The sequence below is a fragment of the Megachile rotundata genome, chromosome 16, assembly GCF_050947335.1.
Source record: "Megachile rotundata isolate GNS110a chromosome 16, iyMegRotu1, whole genome shotgun sequence".
Lineage (NCBI taxonomy): Eukaryota > Metazoa > Arthropoda > Insecta > Hymenoptera > Megachilidae > Megachile > Megachile rotundata.
In genome coordinates, this window is record NC_134998.1 from 7952431 (window position 1) to 7979985 (window position 27555).

General features: G+C 38.0%; 3 protein-coding genes across 14 annotated transcripts in view; 2 read left to right on the top strand and 1 right to left on the bottom strand.

The window, feature by feature from the left end:
• dnc (phosphodiesterase dunce) overlaps window positions 1-11385 on the bottom strand; it is a 437944-nt gene extending 426559 nt beyond the window's left edge. Inside the window, exon 1 of one of the 3 annotated variants that reach the window (XM_076540894.1) lies at window positions 11044-11385. Coding sequence is in view for 2 of the 3 variants with exons in the window: in XM_076540886.1 (XP_076397001.1) it covers window positions 9673-9843 (171 nt within the window). In the remaining variant the exon portion in view is untranslated. Of the gene's footprint in view, window positions 1-2120; window positions 2211-9672; window positions 9844-11043 lie in introns of those variants that run through there. The other 2 variants (XM_076540886.1, XM_076540887.1) reach the window with 2 other exon arrangements.
• On the top strand, window positions 4768-8770 carry LOC100883137 (uncharacterized protein F13E9.13, mitochondrial). 5 transcript variants are annotated; one of them, XM_012283901.2, is made up of 6 exons: window positions 4768-5311; window positions 5432-5514; window positions 5580-5717; window positions 5790-5989; window positions 6084-6211; window positions 7117-8023. In XM_012283901.2, exons 1-6 carry the CDS (start codon window positions 5233-5235, stop codon window positions 7257-7259), a joined length of 771 nt encoding a protein of 256 aa, XP_012139291.2. In that variant the 5' UTR covers window positions 4768-5232; the 3' UTR covers window positions 7260-8023. The 5 variants fall into 5 exon arrangements, with proteins under 5 accessions (XP_012139291.2, XP_012139292.2, XP_012139289.2 ...); XM_012283902.2 differs by lacking the exon at window positions 7117-8023 and adding an exon at window positions 6353-6538 and having other exon boundaries at window positions 4769-5311; XM_012283899.2 differs by lacking the exon at window positions 7117-8023 and adding an exon at window positions 6272-6538 and having other exon boundaries at window positions 4772-5311.
• TP53INP (Tumor protein p53 inducible nuclear protein) lies at window positions 8923-26158 on the top strand. 6 transcript variants are annotated; one of them, XM_076540914.1, is made up of 5 exons: window positions 9853-9881; window positions 11384-11534; window positions 21895-22084; window positions 23966-24357; window positions 24581-26158. In XM_076540914.1, exons 1-5 carry the CDS (start codon window positions 9868-9870, stop codon window positions 24734-24736), a joined length of 903 nt encoding a protein of 300 aa, XP_076397029.1. In that variant the 5' UTR covers window positions 9853-9867; the 3' UTR covers window positions 24737-26158. The 6 variants fall into 6 exon arrangements, with proteins under 6 accessions (XP_012139280.1, XP_012139283.1, XP_012139286.2 ...); XM_012283890.2 differs by lacking the exons at window positions 9853-9881; window positions 11384-11534 and adding an exon at window positions 8923-9066; XM_012283893.2 differs by lacking the exons at window positions 9853-9881; window positions 11384-11534 and adding an exon at window positions 9101-9308.
• The last annotated feature ends 1397 nt before the right edge of the window (window positions 26159-27555 follow it).

The window sequence follows — 27555 nt, forward strand, 5'->3', positions numbered from 1 at the left end:
CGATACGTCCGATCGATCGTTTATGGTCTTGTTATAATTTTTGAACAACGCAGTTGGCTGCCGTTTGAAAAATTAGCTCTGTCAATTGAAGTAAACCGGATTACGTTCGATTCCAACTTTCCAACCCATCATTCTCACTCGCCCCATACCGCGCCATTTCTCTCGAGCAACAGATTGTTGCGAGCTACAGTTATTTCCGATATAGTAAATGGGAGTTTCCTGCGTAACGATGACGAACGTGAAATTCATAAACGAATTAACAGTTGCGATACTATATACGCGATTACCTAGTTCGAGAAATGAAAAGGGTAATATGATGAATGAGAGTAGTGCCGTGAGTAATAGAATGAGTAGTATGAGTAGGAATATGTGTGGGATAATGAGTAGTAATGTAATAGGTACGTGAGTTGTGATCTGGATAGATGAGGATTATGGTGAGCGATAGAGTGAGAAGTACGAGTAACTAAATGAGTAAGAAAGTGAGTAAAAATACGAGTAACTGAATGAGTAATAAATTGAGTAGAAACGTGGGTAATCGAGTGAGTAACAAATTGAGTAGAAATATGAGTAACAATGAGTGAGTAACAAGCTGAGTAGAAGTACGAGTAACTGAATAAGTAAGAAAGTGAGTAAAAATATGAGTTACTAAATGAGTAACAAATTCAGTAGAAACATAAGTAATCGAATAAGGAACAAACTGAGTAGAAATATGAGTAACAATGAGTGAGTAACAAGCTGAGTAGAAGTACGAGTAACTGAACGAGTAAGAAAGTGAGTAAAAATATGAGTTACTAAATGAGTAAGAAATTGAGTAGAAACAAAAGTAATCAAATGAGTAACAAATTGAGTAGAAATATGTCTAACAATGAGCGAGTAACAAGCTGAGTAGAAGTACAAGTAACAATAAGTGAGTAACAAGCTGAATAAAAGCACGAGTAATTGAATGAGTAACAAATTGAGTATAAATATGAGTAATCGAGAGAATAACAAGTTAAGTAGAAATTCGAGTAATATAAGGAATAAGAAACTCAGTAGGAACAGAAGTAATCGAATGAGTAACAAACTAAGTAGAAATACGAGTAATGTAATGAGTAATAAATTGAGTAGGAGTATGAGTAACCGAATGAATAATAAACTGAGTAGAAATACATGTAACTGAAGGAGTAACAAACTGGGTAGAAATATGATTAATATAATGAGTAACAATCGGACTAGAAATACGAGTAATCAAGAGAGTAACAATTTGAATAAAAATAGGAGTAAGAGAATGAGTAACAAACTGAGTAGAAATGCAAGTAATAGAATGAGTAACAATCTAAGTAGAAATACGAGTAATAAAATGAGTAACGAACTGAGTAGCAATGCAAGTAATAGAATGAGTAACAATCTAAGTAGAAATTCGAGTAATAAAATGAGTAACGAACTGAGTAGCAATGCAAGTAATAGAATGAGTAACAATCTAAGTAGAAATTCGAGTAATATAATGAATAACAAACTGAGTAGAAATTCAAGTAATAAAATGAGTAACAAACTGAGTAGAAATTCGAGTAATATAATGAGTAACAAACTGAGTAGAAATTTGAGTAATATAACGAGTAACAAACTGAGTAGAAATTCGAGTAATATAATGAGTAACAAACTGAGTAGAAATTCGAGTAATATAATGAGTAACAAACTGAGTAGAAATTCGAGTAATATAATGAATAACAAACTGAGTAGAAATTCGAGTAATCGAATGAGTAACAAACTGAGTAACTACTACTGACAAGTGGAAATACAAGTAGTCAAGTGAGTAACAAATTGAATAGAAATAGAACTAACAGAGTGAATGACAATACAAATAAAAGTACGATTAACAGAATGTGTGATGAATTGAGTATTAACCAATAGAGTAGTGACTAATGAAAAAAGTGACAACCTGAGTAGAAATATGAGTGACAAGTCATACTGGAAGCATAAGTAACTGATTAATAGTACAAGCAGCACTATAAATAACATAGATAATACAATCAATAACGACATAGGTTGTATCATATGCACAGGTATAAATAATGTCTTACTTAGTAACGTGATCAGAAATGAATGAACGTTAATAAATAAATGAGTAAGCGTCTACTCACATGCTGCATCGGATAAGCACTGCTACCGACAAAGAAGTCCCATGCCCACGCGAATATTCGCGCGCAAATGTGCATCGACGTCACTGCCAGGGTGTAAAGTTTGCTGTTCCCAGCGTCTAGGACACCAGGATCCCCCAGTCCCCGAGTTATGGTGTTTTTATCACTACACTCCCGGTTCAAATTACATTTCCCCGTGAAATTATCGCGCGATACTCATGTTTTCTCGCCATCGACCTTACATTTTGACCTCTGCTTTCTTTCCTTCCACATCCACATCCTTGGATTCTCGGTAATAGAATCTTCCGAGGATACTGTATCCCGTTACAGCAATATCTCCACGGAAGCTATTGTCCTGTAATACGATCGTTTATGGTATCGATATCGATCTCAATGCTTGAAAAGCCAGCACTTTCCGTTGTTCAATTAACGCAACCCAATACGTATCATGTTTAGGTCATGACAATTGTCTGCTGGATATTCTTATCACATTTTGTTCCGGATCGGATCTCGAAGCGACAGGTAGTTCGCCTTCAAGGTCACCGGAGACCTCGATTTCGATTACATAACCGCGAAACGATCGATTATCCAACGATTGCCAGAGATCCTTGTCACTCACCCGACCGGAATAGGACCGGCGAACGTTCGCCCGGAAGAAGAGTAATTACGTTCCTGCCACTCGGCTCACCTCTTCACGGCACTTCGACGAACCTGAGCACTATTTCAAGCTATGATGCTTCTATATACACCAGCTACTTGTTGATTGACACGTACAACTTTCACCTAGCAAGCATCGCAGCTGATCAACAAAGTATCCAACAGGTCCAACTTGCAAGTTTAGCTGATCTCGAGATCCAGACGTTAGACCTAACTTCAAACCCTTTGAAGGACTCAAACACTAATTTGATGGCTACGATCAATGTGGATCTCAGAGTCCAGTGGGCACTAATCACTAACTGTTTAATGAATTGCTAAGTTAGAGGAATGAGATTAACTTGATGTCTGCAAGATCAGTTCTGGAATCCATGAATGGGGCACTGTGGGTGGAGGAAAGCACTTTGCGATGAAATTTGCCGAATACGTCGAGGAATGAGAACGAGTATAGACCGCAGTACTACACGGAACACTCTCGTCTGAAGGACTGAGCGATACTGACGGAAGAAACGGGCGCGTGCCGCTTGGGAACACACAGGGGATGCGGAACGCATGTCAAAATGAGTATCTGTGGATCCAGGATACACAACCCTTTTGAAGCGGGCCCTGAATTTAACAGGTGGAAAAATATTGGATCGGAATGTACGGAACGTCGTGCAAAAATGGACGAGATTCGAACGGAATTAGAGATGAAAAATTGAATAGAAGATATTTGCGTTCACAATGAATATTGTGTAAAGAGTCGTATGGAATATTGTTTGCAATTGGAAATGGAATTAGACGAGTGGAAAAATACCTGACTAGATTTTTTATGATTTGAACAAATTTCTGTATTTTGATATTTTTTATTTGAACACAAATTCAGTGTTATATTATAATACTGAATGTAATACATTTATGTATATTTTTGTAATTATATTTAATTTAACTTATTGTGTTATACCTCCGAAAGCGATAGAACTTGAAGAAAATTAAAAATTTTTTAAATTTTCAAGTAATAAATATTAGATATTTATATTTAGTTTATAATTTTCAATTTCATTCAATACATAAAATAATGTAATATTTTTGTCATTAATCTAAAGACAAATATCTCTACATTTATTCCTAATAATATATACAGTGGTATAAGCAATAATAGAAATTTGAACTTTTGAATTTTTAAATTTTGCCGCCATGACGAAAGCAGTCAGCGCCATTGTGAACGTTTGGCGCCATAAAAGCAATCAAGTGCGGTTATTATTGATCGAAATCAGAGGCAAACAGTTAAAAAATTATGTTAGAGTTAATAAAAAATGATATTGAACGAGTTTTAAACCTATTTTGTCTCATATTGTAGTTAATTAAAGACTGATTACATTTATTGTAAAGAATAGTGGACGGTCATTTTGGAACCTGTTCTACCTTCATTTCGCAAAAAGGTAATTCTATCACTTTCTTGTTAAATATAATAGTATAATTCAACAATATAGTTAAACATTATAATAATATAGTTAAATAGTTACTTACAGTACATTTTGAAGAATTAATTATGCAGGAAAATAAAATATCACTCGCGAGTTACAGAGCGTGCGTTCACTGAAATCAAACACTGTTTCACGACTGCCTTTCAAGATGGCGCTTCGGTGCCTTTCTGGAAGGAACTCGTTCGAACTTTTACCGGTAAATGATCAAACCTTTCCTTTTATTCTATTTACAAAGGTATGAAATAATCTTTTATTTTGATGAATATATCTATCTCAAAACAAAATAATTCTCAATATCGTATAAGAGTGCAATAGTTGAACAAAATTTATAACCTGCGTCAAAGTTATAAAAATAATTATGATCCATACATTATGTAACAAAGAAACCTCGGCAAAGTCAAAGTTATTATAAAATCAAAGAACATTCATATTAAAATATAACACTTAAACAAAAATTACAAAATATTCATACATGGAGATTAATTTTTAATTGTATTGTTAGTACATTTTATTTTTATACATGTAGCAATGTTTGACAGATCTTTGAATTTTAAATTTAAATTGACACAAGTGTATTTTTGAAAATCAGCTGTTACGGCGCTGCTGTTTCTAACCTCAATTGTCCAACAAGCACGCAACAGTTTTGTCGATATAAAACAGCTGATTGTCGAATCGGTGTTCTGTGGAACAAAGTGCAGTTATCAGAAAATACGTGTACACTTTGTTCATATATTTCTATATGAAACTGTGTCTGAGTAGTGATTCAAAGTTTAGTTCTAGCAAAAATAATGTTGCAATTTCATAAATTTTTTAAGAAAGGAAAGTGTTCTGTTATAGGAATGGTACATGTTGGTGCATTGCCTGGTACAAATTTCTTATTATCTACAATATTATAAAAAGAAAAGTCAAAATTTCAAAACGAATGATGATGCAAGAAAAGAAACTGTACCTGATAAAACTTGTTGATTGTTGTGTTTATCATTGTTTGTTTTCAAATGTCACATAAACAGTTTATCTTTGTTTTTGATACAAAAGAAAATATCAATTATAAATATCATCTACCAAAAACATTGGGTATTTTGCAATAAAAATATGTTATTTAACACAATGTATTTTTAAAGATAAATAATTTCCCCTGTTTGATAATTGATTATTCGCTCCGTTGAACGTGATCTTTAAAGTAGTATTTTTCAGGATCACCTTTATACAATGGTGATACAAAGAAACTGTTAGATAACGCCGTAAAGGATGCATTGATTTATAAACATTGTAATGTTGTAAGTATAATTAGAAAATATATGAATCGTTGATTATGTGACTATCAAGTTTATTGTCTATCAAGGATGGTATCTTGGTGGAAAATATGCATGATATTCCATATGTAAGACCCAAAGATATATCTCCAGAAACCACAGCATTTATGACAAGAATTTGTACAGAAGTTAAGAGAACATTACCTGAAATACCCTGTGGTATACAGGTAAATCACAAAGAATTTATAAAATGAAATATCCTATGAATACTCCATGAATTATTATAAGAAAGCAAACAGATTTTAGCAGGATGTAACAAAGAAGCACTAGCTGTAGCAAAAGCTGCTGATTTGCAGTTCGTGAGAGCAGAAGGATTTGTTTTTTCTCACATTGCAGATGAAGGTTTTACAGACTCGTGTGCTGGCTCTTTACTCAGATATAGAAAGCAAATCGATGCAGAGAATGTCCTTATTTTTGTTGATGTTAAAAAAAAGCATAGGTGATTCATTATGCTTTAATAAAGAAACTCATGTTTTATATTCATTTCTTTATTTTATTAATCTAAGAATTATTACATTTCCATATTCATATAGTTCGCATACAATCACTTCTGATGTAAGCTTATCAGAAACAGTAAAGGCAGCAGAATTTTTCTTAGCCGATGGAATAATACTGACAGGAACTGCTACCGGTGATCCAACAAATGCAGCTGAGCTTGCAGGTACATACTTTACATTAATTTATCAATAATTTGTGTATTTAAAAATGTGATATTACACAGAAGTGAAACAAATTGCCAAGGGACCCATTCTTGTTGGTTCTGGTGTAACAATAGACAATATAGAAAATTATTTATCATCAGATGCAGTGATTGTAGGATCACATTTTAAAGTTGATGGTACATGGAAAAATGCGATAGATCCCGAGAAAGTAAATAATTTCATGAGAAAATTAGAGAAGGTCCAAAAAATAGTATAAAATATTTTTTTATATTTGAAAATATAATCTGTAAAAAGAATAAATTTTTTTTCAATTTTTGTTAAACAAACCTTCTCGTTACAATAATCAGCGATAATCGAAAATCCAAACGATGACAAAAAAATTAATTGTAAGGTAAAGCGGAAACACAGATAACCGGTTTCAGGAAACCTGTCCTACACAGTGCATGAATAGGCTTTTAATGGTGGGGTGTAAACCCAGACCTTCAACTGAATTTATTATTACGGAGCATTAACCTGTATCCCATAGAAATTTTTAAAGATTGTGGATTTTCGACGTCCTTTGTAACAAGCCGGGATATTTATAAATTTAAATCAGATGTTAAGTCCGAGGGGCGCCATTGTAAATGTCACGTTCCCGCGCGTTTGAAAAAGAGTGCAAGATAATGAAAAGTTTTTGTTAAGAAACGAATCTGTGTTTCAAAATTACTTCAACAGTACAATGCAGTAATTTGGGAAATTTATTAGACAGTTTTGCGTTTTAATTTTTGTCCTTGTCGAATTATTTTAATACCGTTTCTGTACCACGAATATTAAGCTGTAATTGATGTGCTTAGAAATGACAACATATGCCAAGTGTGAGATACTCTAAACATGCCAAATGAAAATGCATTTTCTGTGTTTGCAGTTAGTACCGATAAACACACGCTCACAGCTGATACGATGCACATGGTAAGAAATTGCAAAAGAGCGACCGATATAGACCTACGTAGATATTTCAATGAAAATAAAACTGACAAAAATAAACAACTAGTTAATGATAAGTTATAGGTGATCTCGTTAATGATACGCATTCCTACACTGCGTCTTATCTATTTCTACTATTTCTATTGGCAAAGAATTTTCTTCCGCTTGTGAAACAGGCAACCGTGAAATTTTTGGCATGTTTTCAACAAAATAAAACTCAACTCCATGTAAATTCACAATCGCTCGTGAACGAATATATTATCTCATTCATATATTCATCGCGTGTAGCGCAATAATTCTCAACCCGAAGTAAAAAAAAAAGGGAAGAAGCATGTTTTTATCGTGCCATTGTTTTCGCATTTCGCCGATAGTCATTTATCACTTTACACGCGAAATATACTTGATGGTTTTTATCGAAAAGAGCAGTCAATGACTTAAAATTAATGGCGGGGTACGCGATACTGGGTCGTAGGGAACAAAAAATTTCTCATAATAGCTTGGTTACTGCCGTGCATTGACTCGTATCAATCCAACAGGGAAATGGAGGGATCCCCCAAACAGTATTGACAGGGCTGACTCGCGCAGGCGTCTAGTTGCTGGTTAGACTGCCACTATGCCACTCCGTTTTACAGTGGTCTTCCAACCTCTGTAAAATCCATTTGCCGTCGATTATTATTTATATTCGACCAATTTAGCTCCACAGAACCCTTCTCCAAAATGGAGTCTCTCCAGAATATTATTCCCAATATTTACAACGAATGAAGTTGCCAACTATCATCTTTGAATAAAAATGACATTCCAAGTTTTACTCTAACTATGTTTCATAATACCATAACCTTAGAAGTACATTACAAATATTTATATTTGATACGTTTGCTATAGACACAAGACTGTTTACGTTTGACAACGCATAGCAACGCGTTAGACATTTTGAGAGACACTGCTACATATGATGCCATCTTGCCACTACGATGTCGCCGAAGTAATGAAACCGCTTCGAGGAAACGCATAGCAACTAGATGGATCAGGTTGACTCCAAAGAACTTTGTCTTCTGGCCAGCTAATATTCGAGGAACGGTTACGGTTTTTCGCGAAGTAACGGAAATTTAATGGACGCCAGGTAAAAAGGAAGTTTTCCAAGTGTCCTAGCATTAACAGCGACCAGCAGCTGTTCGCCCAGCTGAGCGTTCCCCCACCCACGACTCGGTATTCAGCATCGGATCGATGAATCAGCGGGCCCCTCGGTTGATTGTTCAGAAACGCGAGGCGCTCGTTAAATGACGAAATATCGTTGTTACATCGATAGTCGCTAAAAGCAGCCGGCCCGAAGGTCGACGTAAAAATAAAAATCACCGAAAATACTTTTACCGACGCTCTTTGATCGCTGTAATCCACGAAAACGTTCCGCTGAAATGTCTCGATAATGTTTATCGCGTACGATAATATCTGGACATATAAATAACAACAGTGAACTGAACGAAAGCGCTACATATTTTATACGGAGAGCCGTGCATCGCCGCATCGATTTTCCGTTTCCTGCATTTGCAACGACTTCTAAGAAATTATCCGTCGATCAATGAATCGACGAGTAAACACAAAGTTCACGACCGGCACGTCACGATTATTTATATCAAAGGATTACGCGATTTCTGAGATTACGAGATAACAGGACGTGGAAGATCGATGCTAGAGTGGGTGCCAAGTGGTGAGACGGCCCTGGTATTGCTTTAAAAGCCTTCCCCACCAGCAGGGATTCCCCCGCCACTCGGGCATACCCTGCTCGCCCCTCGGCAACGGCTTGACTGCCCAGCCAGCCAGCCAGTCGAAATCAGCTGACGACTATTACTGGGGGCAGTTGCTACCACGGCTCCTCAAACGCAACACTGTTCAGGCGAGTGGATCCTTTTCTTCATATAACTTCTTCCTCTTTCTTTTTTCTGTCACTGTTCTCCTTTCGCGTGCTGCTTCTGTTTCTCTGTCGTGTGAGGGGTCAACGATACGTGGCCCCGCGCCTAGCCCAATATTACGTGACGACAAACGGCATTTGTCAGTCAGGATACAAAACATCGGACTCTTCTGCCTGTTCGTTCCTGTCGTGCTCCGAAGAGGAAGAGAGGGTCGAAGCCTGAGCGAGTGAGTGAATGGGGAGCGAGCGAGAGCGTAGAGTGTCTTTAAACCGACGATTCGTCAAGAGTTCACGAACGGAGTTGTCAAAAGGGGTATGCGTGTTGTCTAAGCTGCGTGAACGACTGATCCGTTCGGGGTACAGTGGTGCGTGGGCTTTCCGCTTTTAACTATGTGATTACTGCATCGAAGGAAAACTACTCGAAGCTGCCCACTCCGTTTCAAGAAAGAGAATGACAGGGTGAGAGTGTGCGAGAGAGAGCTAGTACACGCGAATTCGAGATCAAGGTCGTTGTCACAGGCAACTTGAACGCGTCCGTGTGCGTGTACACGGAAAACTTGGCTTTTTCGTGACTATGCGCGTAATTCTTACCGTGGCCTGTTGGTACGACGTCCGAACGATCTTACCGACCGAGCCCGCTCCGTTTGTGAAAGTGATTAAAAAGAAAGACAGGAGCGGCCTTGTAAAGCGGTCAGGATCGAAGTGCGATGCTGTAAAACGGTGAACGTGTCGACGCGAGCTAGTGACAGGGTTATACGCCATAGTAGCGTATTCGATCGAAACACGATGCACCAGTGCCAGTGAGTAGAGATAGGATCAAGTTCAATACGAGCGCAGACATCGCGAATCTAAAACGCTTCGCTTCGTAGAACTTGAAGGATAGTCTCGGTATATGACTCTTTTTCATATGGACTTTCACTCGTATACAAACTTCAAGTTGAAGCTTCGAAGTCCTGAAACTGCAGAAAAATCCCAAAGTATTCTTCAAAGTAACGCGTCAGGGCCATATAGCGAGATTCTGTACTTGGTCCAAGTTATACTTGAAAGTACTTATCCTTGTACTTGTTAAGATTTGACCAGAACCGCGCTTTTGTATCACGATATTTGCCAACTTTGCAAAGACTACGAGAGTTTCAAAGGTTTCGGGGCCATATAGTGAGATTTTACTCTACTTCGAAGTTGAGTTTCAAGTATTTATCTTTGTACTTGGGAAAGATTTGATTATATCAACAAGTACAGTGTTTTGATGTGATTAGATATTCGCCATCTTTCCAAAGTTCTACGTTCTGAAGGTTTCGGTGCCATATACTGAGATTCTACTGTACTTAGCCCAAGCTGAATTGTACTTAGAAGTACTTATCCTTGTACTCGCAAAAGATGTGACCACATCAACCTCGTTTTTATATCACGATATTCGTAACTTTTCAAAATCCTAACACAAGAGTTCTAAAGGTTTCAGGGCCGTATACTGAGATTCTATTGTACTTAGCTCAAGTTGAATTGTACTTATCCTTGTACTTGCAAAAGATTTGACCATATCAACCTCGTTTTTATACTACGATATTCGTAACTTTTCAAAATCCTAACACAAGAGTTCCAAAGATTTTAGAGCCATATACTAAGATTCTACTGTACTTAGCCCAAGTTGAATTGCACTTATCCTTGTACTTGCAAAAGATTTGACCACATCAACCTCGTTTTTATACCACGATATTCGTAACTTTTCAAAATCCTAACACAAGAGTTCTAAAGGTTTCAGAGCCATATACTGAGATTCTACTGTACTTGATCCAATTTGAATTGTACTTATCCTTACAGAAGATTTAACTACATAACCCTTGTTTTTATATCACAATAGTTCGCAACTTTCCAAGATCCTAACGAGAGATCAGGGCCATATATCGAGACTTCACTGTACTTAGCTCTAATTTGATTACGCTAAGACCTTTTTAAAGTACTTGCAAGAGATTTGAGGACATCAGCGTGTTGATATGACAAGATTGGTGGCAATATACTTGGATCCCATCGCTATCCACAGGCACTCGGTAACCGCGGTTGGTTAGAAGTGCAAGGGCAACGTCAGTGGTTGTCTAACCGCGTAACAGACGTCGGTTGTGCAACGTTGGTTCGCGAACGGTCCGCGAGCCAATGCGTCTATTCTTATCCCTGATACTACAACGCGTTCTTTTATCGGCGGATCTCGAACCACGCCATCCGTACTACGCGCCGTTTCTTTTCTCGCTGGCCTCGGCCATTCTCGCGATTTCGATTCGTCGAACGACTTTGTTTACTCGGACGGTAGGAAGCTGACGGGAGTAACTGCGAGATGGAGGAAACGAAGGTGGAGGAGGATGAGTATCGCGTGCTGCTTCTTACCCCTCCGATCAGAGACCGACACTCTGTTTCTCTCTTTGTTTTGCGATCTTCATATTGGCGACACTGTGGCTGGCTCGGTAAGAATATCGCATGCTTAATGGGAACGTCGATCGGGCACGCTCGATTGTTGTTTCGATATCAAACTTTTCTAACGGTGATCGATGAGTCGAGATAGAGCCGTGTTTTGACGTCCATTTTGCAAAAATTCCACTTCCGTTTGCGTTATCTTTATGTTTGTATAACTGTCGGATAATTTCAAAGTTTGTGCGATAAACTTGTTAACTAACCATATTGATTATAGCAATTTGGATTTGGACCAATTATGTATATTATGCTCTTCGTAATTTAAGGATTCGTATAGAAAATCAAAACTCCGTAACTTCTTCAAAGCCTCAATCTTTTAAGAGACTCAAATGAAACTCAGATTATCTAGAAAAACAGAGATTATTTTTCTCAACATTTTTTTCATTGTCTCAAGTACTTCTGGTGGAATAAATATATTTGTAAACGTATGGCTTACGTTGCAGTCAATGTGCTAAACTAAAATTGTTTCTAACAAAATAAGACTAAAAAATTGCAATATAACTTGTAAATTTTTATTTTGTAGAACATTATTATATTTATCTACACATCTTTCTCTTCTATTTTAAAATTGAAAATCTTGAAGAAATCTTGACAAAATTATCTTTGATATCTTGTTTGATAAAACAAAGCTTGATCGATGTTCTGAAAGCGTGACTTATGTCACAGATTAGATAAGTTGAGGTTAGACTCAAAGCCCTCGAAGGATCAACATTGTTACATATCTTCTCAATATACCTTTTTATTTAATCACATCAAGTTTTTCACAGAAAATTGAAATTGCTCCTAAATTGGTTTCAAATTAAGTTTAAGGTCGGTTACGACCGGTTTCCAAATTAGTGTTCAGAGGATTATTTTAGGTCGATCAAGTTCAGGGAGAAGACACAGTTAGATAACTGTGTTTCTAAAATAATCGTGAAAAGGACTATAAAGTATTTTTGATTGTTATTTTGAAGAGGGATTTATATGAAATATTTTTGAAGAGCGATGAAATATAACAGTAACGTTACACGTACCCTTTAAGAGACCTAACCTCAAAATGGACATTCACTACTTCGCATGTATCTTTCAAATTATAATGTTTATAAAAAAATTTTTGTAATGCAAATAGAAGAGGGTAATTAATACTACGAGACTCTTTCAATGAAATTTGGAAAAATTCACTTTTTATGAGAATAGAGGAATTTTTACTGAAAACATTTTTATTTCTAACTTTGAGGAGGTTGAGATTAGAAAGTACTCTTAGAATTTCTAAACTTAATTTCTATATTTGAAATGTGGAGATTGAAATTTCTGTTTGTGAAATGTAGCAAGCTATTTCTATTAATATTTGAAAATTTAAAGCTTCTAAATTAGTGGATTTAAAAATTTGAAGGTTATAAATTTGAACATGTATTTGATAATTTGAGGATTTTTAATTTTTTTATTTGGAAATTTGGAATTTCTAAATTTTTGTGTTTGACAACTTGATATTATAAATTTTTATATTAAAAAATGTGAAACTTCTAGATTTCTGTATTTAAGGATTTGAATCTCATAAATTTTTATATTTGAACAATTTTATCTTCTAAATTTCTATATTTGAAAATTTATATTTTCTAAATTTCTATGTTAGAAAATTTGAAACTTCTAAATTTCTATATTTGAAAAATTTTATCTTCTAAATTTCTATATTTGAACATTTTTATTTTCTAAATTTCTATATTTGAAAATTTGAATCTCCTAAATTTTTATATTTGAAAATTTTTATGTTCTAAATTTCTATGTTTTAAAATTTGAGTCTCTTAAATTTTTATATTTGAAAACTTGAGTCTCCTAAATTTTTACATTTGAAAATTTTAACTTTCTAAATTTCTATATTTGAAAATTTGAGACTTTTAAATTTTTATATTGAAAATTTGAGTCTCCTAAATTTTTATATTTAAAAATTTTTATTTTCTAAATTTCTATATTTGAAAATTTGAATCTCCTAAATTTTTATATTTGAAAATTTGTAATTTCTTAATTTCTATATTTGAAAATTTTAATTTTCTAAATTTCTAAATTGGACAATTTCAACCTTACAAATTTCTATATCTAAAAATTGGAAATTTCTAAGTTTTTATATTTGAAAATTTGGCCTTCTAAATTCCTATACTTGAAAATTTGAACCTTCCAAATTTCTACACTTACAAATTTACTCCTTCTAAATTTCTATATTTAAAAAATTCCAATCTTCCAAATTTCCATATCTAAAAACTCAAATTTTCCAAATTTCCACATCTGAAAATTCTTGCTCCCAAATCTCCACCTTAAAAAATTCCAATTTTCCAAATTTCCATATCTAGAAACTCAAATTTTCCAAATTTCCACATCTGAAAATTCTTGCTCTCAAATCTCCACCTTCAAAAATTCCAATCTTCCAAATTTCCACATCTGAAATTTTTGCTCCCAAATCTCCACCTTCAAAAATTCCAATCTTCCAAATTTCCACATCTGAAAATTCTTGCTCCCAAATCTCCACCTTCAAAAATTCCAATCTTCCAAATTTCCACATCTGAAAATTTTTGCTCCCAAATCTCCACTTTCAAAAATTCCAATCTTCCAAATTTCCACATCTGAAATTTTTGCTCCCAAATCTCCACCTTCAAAAATTCCAATCTTCCAAATTTCCCATCTGAAAATTCTTGCTCCCAAATCTCCACCTTAAAAAATTCCAATCTTCCAAATTTCCATATCTAAAACCTCAAATTTTCCAAATTTCCACATCTGAAAATTCTTGCTCCCAAATCTCCACCTTCAAAAATTCCAAAACTTCCAAAGTCCTATATCCAAAATCTTTCCAAATCCCTCTACCTAAAAATTCCTACTTCCAACTCTCTCCATCCAAAACTTCAAATCCTCCAAATTCCTATACCCTCTCTCTCCACTCAAAACCTCAGAAACCAATCTGTACCAAACAATTTTTATCTAACAGCCTCCGTATACCGTTATTCTCGTATTAGCTCCATGAATTCATTAAAATGAACGAGACTTGTTATTCAAGTTCGACTAAAAAATATTCGTTATCCAAAGTCCGAAAGTTCTGTTCGCAAATTGTCTCGCTCTTCTATTTCGGCCTTCATCGATCAGCCGCGTATTATTAGAAACCTTTGCGAACTTGCTGGGAATTTCGTCATCTTGTGGCTCGTGATCGTGTTCTTCTTTCGATCACTGTTTTCACGTTCCTTTTGACCGGCCGTGTTTTTTGTTCCCCGCGTTCGGTGGACACATTGACCCCGTTTAATCGCTTCTCGGGCAATTTCGTCCGTCATTTCTCGCAGCCGGATGCCAGCGCTCTCGTTGTTATGTAAACTATCATCGTCTACGAGGTTACATAATTTTCGCGATAAAAACGGTTATGTTGCTTTTGGCACTCGCCACCGTTGCATTCATTGATTTCGATCGTTCGAACTTCTCCAACTTTCTTCGCGTAACCTCACTTTTTTTTTTAGTGCTAAGGGTGTTCTGCTCTCAAAATAAACTGAAAATATTATAACAAGTGGAGGTTTGTTTCTGAGAAATTTCGGTTGAGAGATTTAGAATGGTCGAAGGTGTTTATTTTCAGAAGTATTTCGTTTTTCATTTTTTCTGAAATTATTATAGCGATGACTCATTGTATATTTTAATCTATTTTTTATTTTGTTTGATACAATTCTGTGCTTGTTTATTATTTACCATCAGTGTATTTTTTTATTATTTGTCATCGGTTTTATCGTTGTACTTTAATCTATTTGTTATTTTGTTTAATGGAATGTTATTTGACTTATTTATTATTTGCTATCAGTTTCAATGATGGTATATTTTAATCTATTTCTCATTTCATTTAATATATTGTCACTAAACTTGTTTATTATTTGCTATCAGTATTAATTGTTGTATTTTAATCTATTTCTTATTTTGTTTAATGAAATGTTATTATTAGACTCTTTTATTATTTGCTATCAGTTTTTAATCATTGTATTTTAATCTATTTCTTATTTTCTTTAATAAAACGTTATTATTAGACTCTTTTATTTGCTATCAGTTTCAATCATTGTATTTTAATCAATTTCTAATTTTTGTTTAATGAAATGTTACAACACATTATTTGCTCTTCAATTCTAAAATAACATGGATTTACGTTCAACATCACAATTCCATGACGAAAAGATCTTATCGAATAATTTAATAAATAGGTCACCTATTATATTGTTTTTAATTAATTCTTTCGGAGTTGAATGGCGATATGATATCTAATCTCTGGCAGTACCGTTGTTGAAGATATGATTACGACTATATTAGTTAACGTCGTTAACGTGTTAAACGTTGTCGTTTAAACAAACAGAGCCACGAAGTCTGCAATACTGTAAAAAAAACTCGACCGCCTAATCGCCACTCGGATCACCGACGCTATTACTCGTGAGTCACTGCATTTTGCGTTGCAACTAGTTCCACAATAGGAAAGAGCGCTTTTTACCACGATTGTGTGTTAACACAATCCCGTTCATTTTACTCTTTTTTTCCATTACGGAACGTTCCACGTTCGCTTCGAGATTCTCTCGTTACCGTTCTACTTCCGTGAACTTCATTTCGATCGAGATCGTTTCAGAATAGGATTCGAGACATTTTTCTTCAAGTTAATTATTCTAGAGAAAATGTTCACAATTTCTTTTTACGTTCCAAGAAAGTTATGAAGGACGAGTAGTTTGAATTAACCTGTAGGTTTGTTAGAGTTCTTAGGATAGTTAGCTATAGTGTCTTAACTATAGGATACCTAGAGTTCCCATGGTCCCCAGAGTTTCATTTGTACTCGTTCCTCCATTTTGTTTCTTTCAAAATTCTCATTTAGGGTCATAGGAACAGTTTTGCTTAATAGACATTTGTAAAAGTGTATACAGGTCGGGCCACTTGTGACGCACTTATGACGCACTCTTGATATACTAGTGACGCACTCGTGACGCACTTTCGATATACTAGTGACGCACTCGTGACGCACTTTTGATATACTAGTGACGCACTCGTGACGCACACTTGATATACTAGTATAGGACACCTATACTTCGCCATAGTCCGCAGAGTCTCCACAGTTCCAGACCCCTAGATTCCCTATATATCCACAGTTTCAGTCTCCAGTGCCAAGTTCGCTAGGATCTCCACAGTCCACAGTCCCTCGGATCCCCAGGTCCCCACATCCCCACATTCTCTGCAGTTCCCGAATTCCCCAGATTCTCACAGTCCTCGGAATCGCCATATTTCCTAGCTTCCCAGAATCCCTACGTTCCCTCGGATCATCACAGTCTCTACTGTAGACAAGCCAGGAGTTGGCGCGTAGGTCGAGCCAGAGTAAAAGAAGCCACTCGCTCCACCTATCCACCGTGAACGCTTCCAGTTACATTTCGGCAAATAAGAATAATGACCATAACTGCTGAACGCGATTCGCGCTATCTCGAGACGTTTGCCGACCGTCATTTTTGGTCTAATTGGTGTGCGAGCCAATATACCGAAAATGGCGTCCATTTTTCTATTCTGAGTAGTTAAACAGCTGGGTCACGCGCCAATTTGTGGATTGACAGCGGTAGTTGTATTCGTTTCTGGTGTCGTCATTCGTGTTTTTCAAGTTTGATCAAAGTATTTTGAATTACGCTTTACATCAAACCTGGATTCTAAATAAACTGCGTCCTCTTGTAAAAAATAAATCTGTTGGGTTTATTTTTTCACGTGTAACCGTTCATCCCCGGTAATAAAACTGAGATAAAAATTCAATGTTTTGTTTTTGAAGAATTTGTAATTCGAGAGTTTGAATGGCTACGACGTCGGAAATTTGGGAATATAGATTGATTTAGACCTAAACTAGAACTAAACTAAATTTAGTTCTAAATGTAAATACCTAATTATCGAAATTTCTAAATTTTCAATTTCTAAATCCCCAAATCCTTAAATTCCAAAATTTCTAAACTTTCAAAGCCCCAAATATAGAAATCCCTAAATTACCAAATACCCAAATCCCCAAATCCCTAAATTCCCCAATTCCCAGCCTTCCAAATCCCTAACCCACTACCTAAATCCCCAAATTCCCAAATCCCAAAACCCACAAATCACTAAATCTCTCAACTCGAAACTTTCAAATCTATAAACTGATGATGCAACATCCTCCTAACTATCGCAACTTTACAACAGGAAATTAACAAGATATCGACTCGTCCATAAAACGATTGCGCAAAATGAAATTTCAAACACAACTACAGAATTCAACAACAAAAATTAAACATTCCTTCGAGCATGACCCAAGTACATTTTTGTAATATCGTCAAATTATCTGCATGAAACATCGACCGAATTAAACAACGCAGAAAGACCTCATTATCTGCCATTTCTTCCTGGCTGGTCATCTTGTGTCACTCTTTTTCTTTCTCTCTCTTATCGCGTTGATTTCTTTTACGGAATAACAAATGCTAGCAGCTCTATCGATTTCGCTCGTTCCTCGTGAATCATAATCAGGCTAATCGCGCTCGTTACCGTGGTCTTATCGTTGCGTCAGAAAGTCACTGATTTCATCGACGCAATTGTAATTTGTTTGCACGACGAACGGCACCCGAATTGCGAGTTCGAGAAGAAAGATCGTGTTTCGAATCTGTCGAAACCTTTCGACTTATTTTGTGAGACAGTGCGTAAGAAAAAATGTATTAAAAATTCTTTTTTATGGTATGTTTTGATAAAATTGTGTGTTCGGTTGATTTAAAAATTTGTATATTCTCGAATTTGTGATTTACTGAGTTCCTAGATTCCCTAGATTTAATCCTAAGTTCCTAGATTTAATTTTCTAAATATTGGAATTTTATATTTTTCCGAATTCTTAACTTTCCGATTTAAAATATCGAACATGCAGAAATGTGTATATTTAATAGCTCTAAAATATAGGAAATCACATATTAAAAAATTTGTGAATTTATAAATTTAAAAATTGATTAATCTATCAAAAAATTCCAAAAGAAATTGAGGACCTAAAAATATAAAAGTTCAGAAATCTGTAAATAACAAGCTTTCGAGCACACATGCACGTGTTAATGCTTCTTCAGTCCTTAAGCCACGCCCCCGAGCATGCCATTGGTTGAATATCGAACGCCCACGTTTGTCCGCGAAGTTCGAATTACGCGGTCAAGGTACAACCATCTTTTTTTCCGCGACACAAATACTCGATTGCACCAAGTCCAACGATTTTTCCTTTCTCGTCTCGTTTTTACGACTCTTAATGCATCATCGGTTACCCTGTCGCTCGCTCGAATATTATATGTAACAGGCACACACACAGCGACGCGCACACAAAAGGACACACGTGTGTTTCATTATGCTAAGTATCTCTCCACGTAATTATGTTAATGGATAACGATTCACTTTTTACACGTTTCTCCTTGAAATGCGCCGTTTCGTAACGTGCTTCTATGAAATTAACACGCTGGAACCGCGACCAGATTTGAAACCGCTAATTAAATCGAATTTTATTACGGGGTCTCTAATTAACACCTGACACCTTCAATGAAGGTGCAGAAATCTAGTATAAAAGTCTAATAATTATAATTTTCTCGTGAAACTTATTTAGAAAATATACCTCCATAATTGTCGCGAGTTTGGTTCGTGTTGCGACAATTAGAGAGGTATCGAAATAAAATCAAACAAAAAATATAAATAAATTGTATACAGTTAGAAGAATGTTTTTCCAAAGTCAGAACTGCAAAATTATTAAAAGAAAAAGCAAGAAAAATAGATAAAGTTTAACTACCTAACGAAATTGAAATTTATTTAAAGTCTCCGAATCACTTTCTCCTTTTTCTTTATGCACGATGATTTTCGTGCATAATTCCGCATAATCGATGTAATTAAACCGACTGAAAAACAGAAAACTTTCAGCGAGGAAAACATCGATGTCGAAAACATTCGGACACGTGACAGGTGATAAATCGAACGCGCATACACGTTTCTGAAATTCAATTAAACTTTCCATCCTGTTCCCCCCTTTCCGCGCTAATCAACTCTCGTTGCTCGCACATTTTTCATCCGCATCCTTTTTTATCGAGAGATCGAAGATCCATCGACGGTTGCGTCACTCGATAACGAAGGCCCGTTATCCGCTCGCGTGAAATTAGCAAAACAGATGTTGAGCAGCGATACGATTAAAACACGCTTCACTCTCGCGACGTGTTTTCACTCGTTTCATGAATCATTCGAGCTCAGTCTACGGACACGAGCGTTTCTAGTACCGCGAGTGTTATCGAACCTGTTGCCTTATCAACGTGTAAACATACACCGGGAAGCTGCGAAATATTTGAACGGATCTTCTTCTGGCTACTTGACTTTTTCGCTAGTTACGAATCGTCGGGGTGATTGAACTTGTGCGGTTGGAGGATCAACTGAGGGATGACGTATGTTTTTTGTGATATTTATTTACTGGGGAAATTCGGGGTTGATAGGGAGAGTTAGGGAGTTGGGGAGTTAGGGAGATTCATAGGTGGAGATGTTAGATATTAGGGAGACTTAGGGAGTTGGGGAGTTAGGGAGAGATTCATAGGTGGAAATCTTGGAGACTAGGGAGGCATAGGGACTTAGGGAGTTGTGGAGAGATTCTTAGGTGGAAATCTTGGAGACTAGGGAGACATAGGGAGTTAGGGAGTTATGGAGAGTTTCATAGGTGGCAATCTTGGAGACTAGGAAGACTTAGGGACTTAGGGAGTTAGGGAGAGTTTCATAGATGGAAATCTTAGAGACTATGGAGACTTAGGGACCTAGGGAATTAGGGAGAGATTCATAGATCTAGCTAAGTCCTAAGGATTGAGAATAGTCACTTATGGAATTTTTAGAGAATCTAGGGACTCATTGAATCTGAGTTATTACAGAATTCCTAGGACACTAAAACTTTGAAATATTGTAGAGGAATATTCTGGGTTAGGGCAGGATTTTATGGAAGACCCTATCTAGCTTAAGATATGCTTCTTCATAAGTCCCTATCCTAACCTAGACAGGGTCCTTCATAAGTCCCTATCCTAACCTAGATCTTCATAAACTCCCATCCAAATCTATCAAAACAAATCCCAAACCAATTCTCCATAACTCCAAAAACTACAAAAGTTCCATCATAGACCCAAAAGTCCCCATGAACTGTCCCCAAAATAATCTAACAGTCCCAGACCAAACTTAAAAGTGTCTAAAACTTGTCCACATCCAAATGTGCATCAGTCCGAATCAACGAACTATTTTAAGCGCGTGGGCCTGACCGGTTAAGTAGCTTATCGATTCGCAGTCAGGGTCAAAGAACGTTGATTATTATTTGACTTGTCAGCGCACCATAGGAATTCTTGCGAACCGCAGTAATTACAACGTGGTGACCATGGTCCCGATAACGTTGCTACTACGCACTTCGACGCGCTCGCGCGCGGATCCACGCTTTCCGCGTGAACGCTCACAATTGCGCGACAATCGTGCCGGACTTCGCAATCGCCGAGATCAGCTTCGAGTATCGAGCCTCTCGACAGCTTCGAAGTATTTTTATTCTGTAAACAGAATCGTTGAACGTGTTCCATGCGAACACGTTAATCCGTTGACACGCTTGCTTTATCTTGGATTTGCGTTTCAATGGCTTCTCGATTGTTTTCGTAAGCAACCCTTGTACTGGCCTCCATACGATATTAAACGCAACCGTTTTAACACCCTGGTGGATCTGAAATGTGGGTCTGGATGTGTTAGGTAATTGCTGGGTCTCAATGTGTTAGTCTGGTAATTGATCTGAAAGTGTTAGGTTAGGTACATTTCATGGGGAATAATAAAATAAGAAATTTAGCAGACATTGCTGGCTCTGAAATGTGGGTCTGGATGTGTTAGGCAATTGCTGGGTCTGAACGTGTTAGTCTGGTAATTGATCTGAAAGTGTTGGGTATAAGAACATTTCATGTGGAATAATAAAATAAGAAATTTAGCAGACATTGCTGGTTCTGAAATGTGGGTCTGGATGTGTTAGGTAATTGCTGGGTCTGAACGTGTTGGTCTGGTAATTGCTCTGAAAGTGTTGGGTATAAGGACATTTCATGTGGAATAATAGAATAAGAAATTTAGCAGACATTGCTGGTTCTGAAATGTGTGTCTGGATGTGTTAGGTAATTGCTGGATCTGAACGTGTTGGTCTGGTAACTGATCTGAAAGTGTTAGGTATAAGTTCATTTCATGTGGAATAATAAAATAAGAAATTTAACAGTAGTTTCTTAATAGCTTCAGGTTTTGTAGATCAGGGAATCTAGGGTCACCCAGTATATTCATAAAGTGTGATCGTCATCGGGAGATACTTTATCCGAACGTCGGTTCGTTTTGCAGGCGCTGAAGAGCAAAAAGAAGGTCAGGATGCTGAGCAGCTTGGCGAACTACTTACTCGGAGGTAATATCTCCGGCGCACAAGATTCACGGGAAGGATCCAATAACGAAACCCCGGAGTCCCTTCCAGTAATGGCGAGGCTCAGTCAGGTGGAGGTCGAGGGTGATGACTGGATCCTCATTGACCGTACTGGTACGTCTGGCGCCCTTTCACAAAGGGACCATGCTCGAGAAATTCGGGAAAGTCCGACCCTTTGCAGTCTGCTTCCCCCGTTTGGGGTGCCTCTGGTGTGAAACAAGACTGAACATAAAAGATCTCTAAACGATCCTTTCGAAAAATTTTCAAGAACATTCCACGTGCGGAAATTTTACTCCAGTCACGTTCTATGATGCAAGCACGAAATTATCGGGCTCATTAAAATACAATTCTTATCTACAGCAATGAGAACAATGCGGTGGAACAAATTTCATGTATGATGTGTTCGCTGCTTGAAATAATTCAAATTACGCTCGGAATATTTGTCACGCTTTTTTCTAAAGACACCGCGACGCGTACGGCACGTCATCGATTTCGAGTACGTTAGGTTAATCACGAGACACCGACCAGTACAGGCCATAAACTAGTGCTGTCCACAGCAGGGGTTCTTTACGAACTTTAATGACCCCCGACCACTCGCAGTCTTCCTTTCATTTTCCTCACACGCACATTCGTGGACTAGGCAATCAGCGTACTTAACTACATACACGTATTCATGGATTCGTAAGTCCCATTTGTAAACTGGACAGGGGGCACATCTATCTACAGACACGTATTTATGGATTCATACGTCCATTTGGAGACTGGGCTAACTATATTCACGTATTCATGGATTCGTGTCTCTACTCGGGGATTAGGCAACTAGTTCACCTAACCACGTCCACGTTATCATGGATTAGTGTCTACTTGGGCAGTAGGCAACTGGTCTACCTAAGTACATACATATATTTATGGATTGGATCTGTGGGGAGGCAACTAGTTCATCTAATCACATCCAGGCATTCATGGATTCATGGGTCTATTTGGATACTAGGAGACTAATCCACTTAAGGATATCCACATTCTCATAGATTCATGGATCTATTTGAACAATAAGCAGCTAGTCCACCTAACCACATCCACATATTCATGGATTCATGAGTCTACTCAGGGATTAGGCAACTAGTTCACCCATCCACATCCACATTATTATGGATTCATGGGTCTACTTGGACACTAGACAACCAATCCACCTAAGGACATCCACATTCTCATAGATTCATGGATCTATTTGAACAATAGGCAGCTAGTCCACCTAACCACATCCACATATTCATGGATTCATGAGTCTACTCAGGGATTAACCAACTAGTTCACCCATCCACATCCACATTATTATGGATTCATGGGTCTACTTGGACACTAGACAACTAATCCACCTAAGGACATCCACATTCTCATAGATTCATGGATCTATTTGGACAATAGGCAGCTAGTCCACCTAACCACATCCACATATTCATGGATTCATGAGTCTACTCAGGGATTAGGCAACTAGTTCACCCATCCACATCCACATTATTATGGATGCATAGGTCTACTTGGACACTAGACAACCAATCCACCTAAGGACATCCACATTCTCATAGATTCATGGATCTATTTGAACAATAAGCAGCTAGTTCACCAAACCACATCCACATATTCATGGGTCTACTTGAATACTAAGCAACTGTTCTACCTAACCACATCCACATATTCATGGGTCTACTTGAATACTAAGCAACTGGTCTACCTAACCACATCCACATATTCATGAATTCATGGATCTGTTTGGGCCTAGACAACTAGTTTACCTAACCACATCCACATTATCATGGATTCACAAGTCTGCTTGAGGCCCAGGCACCTAGTGCACCTAACTACAGCCACATGTTCATGAATCTATGAGAAATACTTGAAAGTACACATAGTATATACACAGACTTAAACCTAGATCTCTAAAAGTCCTTAATGAACATAAATGCACAGAAACTAATAGCAGTTTGTAATTTCCAGTTGAGGGCACGACGGCGCTGGAGGAGTCGTGGTATGTAACGCCACCCGCGTGCTTCACACGGGCAGGACCCGTGAACGTAGAAACGTCACCGCTAGAGGACCTGCTGATAGAGCACCCCAGTATGTCTGTTTACCGAGCCACAGCGTCTCCGGTCGCCCCCGACACTCCACCACCCACGCCGGATGCGCCGGAAGAGCGGGACGTCGAGGAAGATGTTGCACCCGCTGTCGTTTCCGGTACACCAGCCGCGGCAGCCTCTTTGGAACGCCACAGTCCGAGAAGAAGCGAGAACGAGCAAGCGACTCGTAGACCGGCCATCCACGACGGAAGACCCGTCAACGGTCGTGTTCATACCGAGGAGAGGATAGGTCAGCTTCGATCGGCGCAGAAGGTAACTATTCTATTAATAACAGTTTGCAACTGTATAATATTACTTTAGCGCAGTTGAGTGAAGCGTTAGTATGTCTGTGATGTCCCTCAGGACATATTGCTGTCACGGACTTCATTAGGGAATTTAATTTAAGATTCTATACTCTCGCGAATAATCGTAATAGCGTTTAGTCATCAGACACACCTGTTGCGTTACTAACAGACACCAATTAAATTATGTCCAGATCCTCGAGAAGAGATCTACCCAAGCGTTGAAGAGAGGCCGCCTGGAAAGGAGTAACAAGCTGAGAGAAGTGTTCAGTGTAAAAGGCAAGCGGCCCCGTCGCCAAGACCGCTTGCGGATCCAGAACAGTGGCGCGAACAACAACCGGAAATGCTAGTCATTCGATCTCAGGCCAAGGTGTACTAAAATACCTTATTCCTAACACATAAGTAAAAGAAAAAAACGAAAAGAAAAAAAAATGACGACGTAACACGCGTACAAGAGTCACACACAAAACGCAAGGCAAGGAACTGGCGCAAAAGAAGAAAAAAAAATGTGAAGAAGTTCCAGTTTTAACCTCCGTACCGCTCGTCGTCACCCGCGTCGAACGCACCAGGTGCACACGAACATGTATTAATATAAACTGCGAGGAACACAGTCGAAGTAGGGACTGTTTAGCCGTCGACGCTGGGTGTCCTCTCATCGCCCGAACAGACGCATCAAGTTTTATTAGTTAACCCGCTGCCGGTGCGTACAGAGCCTGCTGGGATCACGAGTTTCCCTCGAAGAAAGGACTATTTGTACCAAAGTGCAGACGGCACCCGTGTATAGTCCCCGCCGGAATACGGTACTGTCGAGGTGTCCAGGTCCGCTTCACGATTCGAAGGAAACCACAGCCGGTTCACTCGCGATGAGAGACTCGACCGGGTCGGACGTGTACGGGCACACCTTTCCAGTTTCAATCGCGTGTATACTCAGTCTTAGCCTCTAGTATAGGGCAAACGTGTTTCTACTCGTGTATACGTTAACGTTAGTTTTATTTAAGACGATTATAACAGCCTACCCCTCGTAGCGGCAGGACGATTTAGCGTAATCGCCGATCCCTGATTTTCTGTCCATCCACGTCCCCACTTTCGCTTATGTTTCATCGAGAAAATTCACTTCGGGACCACACGTTTTCGGTTCGTCTCACGATTAAATTCGCACTGGAATTTCGCGACCGCAAACAGGACGCAGAGTGAGTGTGTTCAAACCAGACGGAGACGCGTCCGAATGACGTAGATGGGCATCGAGGTTTCACAAATTTTTCTATTTCTGAATTACAAATATTCGAAACAACTTTTGGAAATTCTGAAAATCCCATGTTTGGGGTCCCTCGATCCGCCCATCTCGGATGTAATAACGAAGTGTCCGAATAAATATATTTATTTAGTGGCACGTAATGTCGATTAATATTATGCGTAACGTTAGGTAGGCTATGATAAAACGCGATCGTCGCGACACAGCCCCATGCGGCGAACCGTGGGACTATGCCGCACAGCTTTGCGTAGACGAAAATGACACTCTAGCATGTTAACCCGGATTTCTAGAAAAAAAGCGAACGGAGCAACAGGGCCGTGTCCTCTCTTTGCTACCCGTCTGTGAATAACCGTGGGCTATTAACCGCTTTGATTGTCATTTGAGAATAGACGTTTTTGGAAGTTTTGAAGACCTTGTCACTGTTTGAATGAGTACGAAGCGAGTGGTGTATATTATTACGAATAACTTGATTTTGTTGTTGCAATAAGTAATAGGACAAAATATACTTATTTCTTTTAAACGATTCTCTATTTCCTTTACTTCTGAGATCTCCATTTTTCTATCACCCGTTTACAAAATGGTGCGCGCGTATGCTTAAATTATTGTTGAACGAATGATACATTTTAACGCTGTTAGAAAAGATACTGTGATACTTCGTTTTTGAGATGTTCAAAACTTCCAACGGATTTTAAAGAAAATTTGCAAAATTCAGGGAGAGACACGGCTAGAGAGATTCCAACGATGAGAATCGGTTTCTATAATACCCGATGCGCGTTATAGTGCATCAGCTTCAAAGTATCGAGATTGAAAAGGAGAAGAAAAATGGCGCAGACATGGCGTCTGCCCGCTCGGTCGATAAATCAGATTTCCGCCGGAAATCGATGATCCTTGGAAATTTCAACGTCCACGCGATCCTCTGGTGATTTCTTCTGTGAAGAAGAGCGTTCACGCGATTAAACGACATTTCTTCTAACATTCCTGCTCTTCGTCACGATTAATACTTTCGGTCATCGGCGACACAAGTCTCATTTTCATCGGGTCGACACGTTTGCTACCACGGATGTTAAATTGGTAGCGAAGGTGTTGCCTAAACAAACCTGAGCTTCATTCTGTAGAAGCTTATCACCCTAGATTGATAACGATAGACTGTGATCGAATTCAACGCTATGGAGTCGTCCACTTTATGGACGCCATTTTACTCCCATAACATTGATTCACCCTGGATGGAGCGATCATCCTAGAGCGACTCTGTGATTGAAATCTGCAAAGTTGGATCCTTCGATTTACCATTTCACATTGGTTCCGACCTAACCTCTCTTATTCGGCTGAAGCTAGAACTTCAAGTTTTCCAAAGTCTCGAGGTTCCAAAATTCCAAGGTCCCTTTTCTACGTCCTAACATTTCAAATACCTTCGAAATTTCAAGTTCTGAAAATTTCAAAATGTCCGAAAGATTCCATGCTTCCAAAACTGCGAACCCCATAGCAATCGTGGATCTGATCCGATGGCTATAGTACTTAACGAGCCCAGAGGATGATGGAACAGAGACTAAATTGAACCAGAGAGCCCAATATCCGAAGGATCACGAGAAATTGGTTTAACGTTTTGTAAATAAAAAAAGAATGTGGTGGACAGAAGTCATAGGAGGTGCACATTAAATGTAACGAGAGGAAAGTTGACGAGATTAAATTAATCTTGTACACGTATTGTTTGTATCTAAACTTTCTCTCGCAAGGAGCAGTGTTCGTCCTGAAGTTATTATCACGGCGTAGTAATTAATGTCCTTAGGAGGCGATCCAGCGTTCGCGAGACGCGATCCGGATTTTTTTCGTTCGTATTGTTTCCTTCTTTTTTGACTTTCGTTGTATTAATTGATCGACATGTATTATTTGAATGTATGCTCGTACACCTTGGCCCTC